The sequence below is a fragment of the Limulus polyphemus genome, unplaced genomic scaffold, assembly GCF_000517525.1.
Source record: "Limulus polyphemus unplaced genomic scaffold, Limulus_polyphemus-2.1.2 Scaffold1847, whole genome shotgun sequence".
Classification (NCBI taxonomy): Eukaryota; Metazoa; Arthropoda; class Merostomata; order Xiphosura; family Limulidae; genus Limulus; species Limulus polyphemus.
The window spans coordinates 79,905-85,737 of NW_013667457.1; the positions used below are offsets into that span (position 1 = coordinate 79,905).

Genomic DNA, 5,833 nt, shown 5'->3' on the forward strand with positions numbered 1-5,833 from the left:
TTATTGATTTACTAGTAGGATGAACTACAGGTAAATCATAGTTTGAAGGCTGAAGTTGAGAATATCAGAGATAATAGCAAGGAGATTGAATCCATTTAAATTCCGTAACTGGGTACAAATATAAAATAATTCCACTTCGGAATAAGTTACAAGTATCACTATTGTATAATAAATAGTAAATTTGGCGAGTAAAATTGAGACAAAGATACAAACAAAAAACTTAAGAGAGCACAAACTAAATGTTTGAACATGAGCACTGCCAAATGAGAAATGATAGTTAGGTAGAATAGCAATCACATAGGTGTGTGGTACTACTATTGCTGGAGGTTTGTGCATGATAATTTACATGTGAGAATCAGTTAGGGAGTGAAAGGCCTGTGGCATGCAAGCATTTGTTTACTAATAGAGGGCAGCACTAATTAAGAATAGCTATGTATTTGAGCAGAAGTGAGGTACCTTGTCGAATGAACAGTTTAGAATTAAATAGGGTAAGGGCTGGTTTGTTTGCAAAAGCTGCTAACTCTGCTGTAAGGAAAGTTTTAAACTATGAATAGACATAGGTGAAGTAAAAGAATAGGATGAACAATTTCCAAGTTTTTGTTACATTTTTATTTAAAGAAGGATGATGTTTAAAGCTAGCACTCATCATCAGGTCATACAGCTGTACAATCTGACAAAGAGCACTAGCTCAAACGTCATCCTTCTTTAAATAAAAACTAACAACTTGGCAACTATTCAACCGATACTTTTATTTTGATATCTTTGTGACTTGTATGTTTTTAACTATATATTTCTTTAGACAGTGGTGAAGGCCAGGATAAAAAAATTGCAGAAAAAATAAGAGGCAGAGAAAAGTTTAGCATAGGAAATGAGTATAGAAGTAGTTATAAGTATAGGCTTAATTGTTACTATTGTAATGCTAAAAGTATAAGATATAAAATAGATGACTTTAGAACACTGGTAGGAAAGGAGGATCTTGATATAATGGGAATAACTGTAACATGGTTAAACATAGATGATTTTGATGACAGAAATTTCTTTGAAATACAGTGTTACAGGCTATTTAATAGGTATAGAGTACTAAAGAGTACTTAATTTATGCATTCATTAAAGTTAATTTCATGTATATGTAACATTCAAAGTTATGCAGAATTAAGTTAAAATTAATTATCATAAGTGTGATTAACATTATAACCAATTGGTGTTTTCATCAACCTACATTTAAAATAATTGATGTTAATCATAACATTAACTTTGTAACTTCCTTATAAATGTTGTTAGTCTGGAAAAGGTAATTCATAATATTCTTCCACAGTTAGTTCAGATGTCATGGTTTTAGGTTTCCAGGCTTATTATTACAAACAACTCAAGTTCGTGAAATTGATTTCAGGGAGACAGTCTTTGAGACCCAACAATACCAAGCCTTTGAAACCATTGCTATAATAATAATAACCTTACATTTTTGATGGATGGGTGCATGATCAACCAACTCCAACTACCTTGTTTCCACCAATCAACCAATGTTATTTAGCACCTACTTAATTGCGTATGCATAGGTCACTTAAAATCAGTCTATCTGATGCCTTATTTGCAAACATAAAGGCTTTAAAGGAACAGCATATTTAACCTTGTATCTCCTGGAAGGAGGGAAGGTGTTATGCAGATCAAAGAGATTCCTTGAGCTGTCTGTTGTAATTGTAGATACAGAGCTCTATATGTAGGCCTAAAGTGGCAACATTAGGACTAGCAGTACAGATACGTCTACAATTTGCATCTTTATTCTTCCAGAACAATAATTACTATAGACATACTAAACAATTAGTAAATCTTAAATATTTAATGTATAAGATATCATGCCAATCAGAAATGGTAAGAATTTTGTGTTAGAAAATTTATTTTGCCATTTTAAAAGTAGAAAGGACAGATGCTACTTAACTAAAATTTAATTGGGCATCATTACAAGAACCTTAAAAAAATTATTGGAGAAAGAAACATCTGTGTCAAGACTGATGTTTAACTCTTCAAGCATATAAGAGTAGTAGAAGTAATAGTATTAAAACTATCTTGTTAAGAATGGGGCAAGATCAAGTTCAAATTTCTCCCCCGCTCAGATGGCACAAGCAGATGAGAATGATGAAACATTATTTCCTGGACATGATACCAGTGTATTGCAGGTTAACCACCAGTTAACAGTTGGCACCCATCAACTGAAACAATTGAGATAAAGTATCTTGCTCAAGGACATAACAGCATGACACCAACCAGTGTCAAACTCGCAACCATGTAACTACAAGTCCAAAGTGCAAAGCCACTGAGCCACAGTACTCGGTGCTAAGAAATATAATTATTATGTAAAAATTATTTTTTCTATTGGCTGGTTGTCTCCATGTGGTCATTAGTTTCAGAAACAGGGATAATGCCATGCTATCTTTTGAGTATACTGACAAATTTGTTGAGACAGAACACCATAACAAGAGGGTTGAGAGCTTGTGCTTTGACCAGTGATAAACTTCTCTAGCATGCAAGTCCAATCAAATAAAGCCTTTGTAACAGTTCTCAGCAAAGTTGTGCTTGCCTGAAAAAAAAGTTATGGAATTTATAAATTTACAATTGAGTCATAATACATCAATTTGTGAACTGGGTGCATAAAAAATGGAATGTGACATTTAAAATTTAGACAAAAATATGACTGATGTTAGGAAGCAATGGATAATAATAAGTGAGCATTTCTGATTCAGAGTATGACAAGAGGAAGCATCTGTGTTGCTGTTTTGGAGTCTTTGTTGTTCTTTAATTATATAAATGTATACAATCACATAGCCTTTAGGATAGTAATATTGCATATTCAACAACTATAATATCGATTATGAGTTAGGCATATATTTTTTAGTGTACTGTATTTTTCTTTTTCAAAGAAACTTAGTTTTATAAGTGTGCCAGAATTTACAAGATGAGTATCAATGCAAACAAATGTTAAATGATGCACCTGAAGAAGAGAAGAACTAAAATAAATGTCTTTATCTTTCTTGTCGTTAATTAGTGAGACCCATAACTATACTGAAGTATGTGGCTGAAACTGTCAAGCACTCTAACGCTGCTTTCACTTTAAAACTATATACACATCTCTATTAAGGCATTTTGTTACTGTTGTGGAAAAAGAGAATAATCTAATTATAGTTTGTTAATATGAGCTCTGTCCTGTTTTGAAAAAGCTTTATCTCTAGAAATTTCAATATATTTTAAGAGAGAGATTGGGCAATTTATCTTAATGTTGATGAAGCTTAGAATTTTTTGTTTCTTCATTCAAGCAAATTGAAAAGGAATATGTATATATACCTACCAACGTTATGCATTCCATTCAAATGTCCATTTCTTAGTGGATGGATAGGGAAGATAAATTATTAATAAATGGAAATGGATAGCTTATGTCAAATATTAAACTCATTGATAGAAATCAAGAAAGCAGCCAGTATTTCTATGACAAAAAAAAAGAGATTATGAATGTTGCTACTGTAACTACCAGTCTCAATAAGTAGTGGGAAAAACATCAAAAACATATTTTAGTAAAACTTTTAGAGAAATAGTAGTTCTAAATTAATCTAATTTACTGAAAAACATAGAAACAACTGATATATTTATAGATATGAAACAGTGAATTGGGTTGTTTTAAAGCTATTACTCTCTCATGTTTTGAACACGGTGTCCCTACTCTGTAATGTCCTTATATTAGTTATAATTTTAATCTTCATTAATTTTTATTGTGAGTATGGCTCTATGGAATTGAAAGTATGCTGTCCACATGTTTTATGTATGAAAAAAGCAATGTTAGCATAATGTAGAATATGCTTACACTAGTGTATAGCTTGTAAAAAATTATGGGGCATGTACTACCACCACCACCCCATAGTATACCCTAACCTCACATTTCATAGCTAACTGAAAGGAATAAATTTTGCAAAATCAAGTTTCACCAACAAAGAGGCAGATAAGTGCAGTCAAAGAGTCAAACATTGGTAAATTCTTTTGTAAGCAAATCAAAATTAAGATCATTCATAAAATGAATTTGTGGCATATTTATAGAATAATTACTGGTAAAAATCTGTTAGATTAACAACCTCTAATATATAGAAAAGTCAGTGCATTTTGGTAACATTACATTACAACAATGGCTATTATGTCATATTGCTTAGCAACAAAATTATAACCCAATATTGTTGTTAGTCTATGTACTGAAAGTATAAAATTAAATGTACAGACAACAGGAAAAATATTTCATGATTTCTTAATTTAGAGTCTCCACTGATAAAAGGGGGTTTGCTTTTTGTTACAAATGTTTGTGATATAACAGAAAACAGCTCAATTCAGAAACGATTAAAGTTTAAAATTGAATCAGTATTTTTACTTTCATAATAAATGTTACGCACTTGGCTCTAGGTTAGGTAATCCCATACTACATCTTTACTTTAGACTTATACCATCACTCACTACACTTATAAAGTTTCAGCTCCTTAAAATTAAAAATAAAACACTGGCATGGTTCCTTTTTTTGCATTGCACATTGTGGAATTTATAATTGCAATTAAATATGTGTAATTCATATTACTTTAATAAATTGGAAAACTTCACTTAGCTTAAGTGTATAACAATAACTTAGTACAAGTTAAACTTGGTACAACTTCAAAACCGTTTTGCAATGGTACACCCAAGTCTTTTAGTTTAACTTTAAGGTTTAAACTTGTTCCAATACAGCCTAACAAGTTGCGTTAACTCTTAAAATTAAATTAAATTGTAATAGCTTCATTTTTTAACAGAGTTAGTAATACTAATAGTAATAGCAGAACAATTTCTGTTGACAACTCAACTGAGTCAATAGTTCAGAATTTTCAACTATCATTATAAATAATACTATTAGTATAAACCTAATCAGGTCTCATGCAAAGTAAAATTTCAGCTCACTTACCTTTTTTATGGAGTTCCTTCTTTTTCCTTCGTTTCCTTGGTTCTTTATCAGACATTTTAAATTCTAAATCAACGTGATAAATTCAACCTTTTTAGTTCAATTTAAAACAATGTTAAACACATGTGGCAAATAACTACGTAACACGATACTCCACACTTCCGAAGGTCAACATTTAGGTCGGTGACGAGTAATGAAAGAGCCCTCTAGCAAGTAATTTTAGTTTTTTAACGTAAATTTGAAACAATCAGTTACGATAATGATCGAATAGTAAAATATAATTTTAACACACCTTAAAAATAATGGTAATAAATTACGGTAAGTATTGTAAACAATAATATCAGATTATATAAATATTTGAGTAGATATAATTAATAATTTGAATTAACAATATTTTAAAGATAAATTTAGAGATGGAGTAAAAATTTAGGGAATCATTTTGATTTTACTAATAGTATTGTTTGTAATTAAGCACAAAACTACACAATGGGCTATGTTTAAGAAAAGGTAAATTTATATATACTAAAGTCATGTAGTACATAAACTTGATGATGGAGAAACAGTAGTGGAAGTTAAGACCTTCTATTCTGCTCAGATCTAACTTCAACTGACTCAACTTGGTGGATAATCTGTGGCTGCACAGCTACCAAGAGCCTATATATAATGTTACGACAGCGGAATTCACGTGACGCTGGTAACACCTAATGAGTATCTAGAACGTTCGTGAAGGCTCGAGTGTTTACCAGACGCCCTCTATTTCGTATATATAAGACCGGCGAGAAATGACAGCATATATGGATAGGTAATTGAATTGCAGACAGGCAGAGATAGAGACGGACAATTGAGTCAAGCGCGGTATAAGTAAAGTGCGTGAAT

General features: G+C 31.3%; 1 protein-coding gene across 3 annotated transcripts in view; it reads right to left on the reverse strand.

The window, feature by feature from the left end:
• The window catches only part of LOC106465137 (aspartyl/asparaginyl beta-hydroxylase-like), a 46,273-nt gene extending 41,142 nt beyond the window's left edge, over nt 1-5,131 (reverse strand). For all 3 annotated transcript variants that reach the window (XR_002611901.1, XR_002611900.1, XM_013925336.2), the window contains exon 1: nt 4,961-5,131. Coding sequence is in view for 1 of the 3 variants with exons in the window: in XM_013925336.2 (XP_013780790.1) it covers nt 4,961-5,015 (55 nt within the window). In the remaining 2 variants the exon portion in view is untranslated. The remainder of the gene's footprint in view (nt 1-4,960) is intronic.
• Between the last annotated feature and the right edge of the window lie 702 nt (nt 5,132-5,833).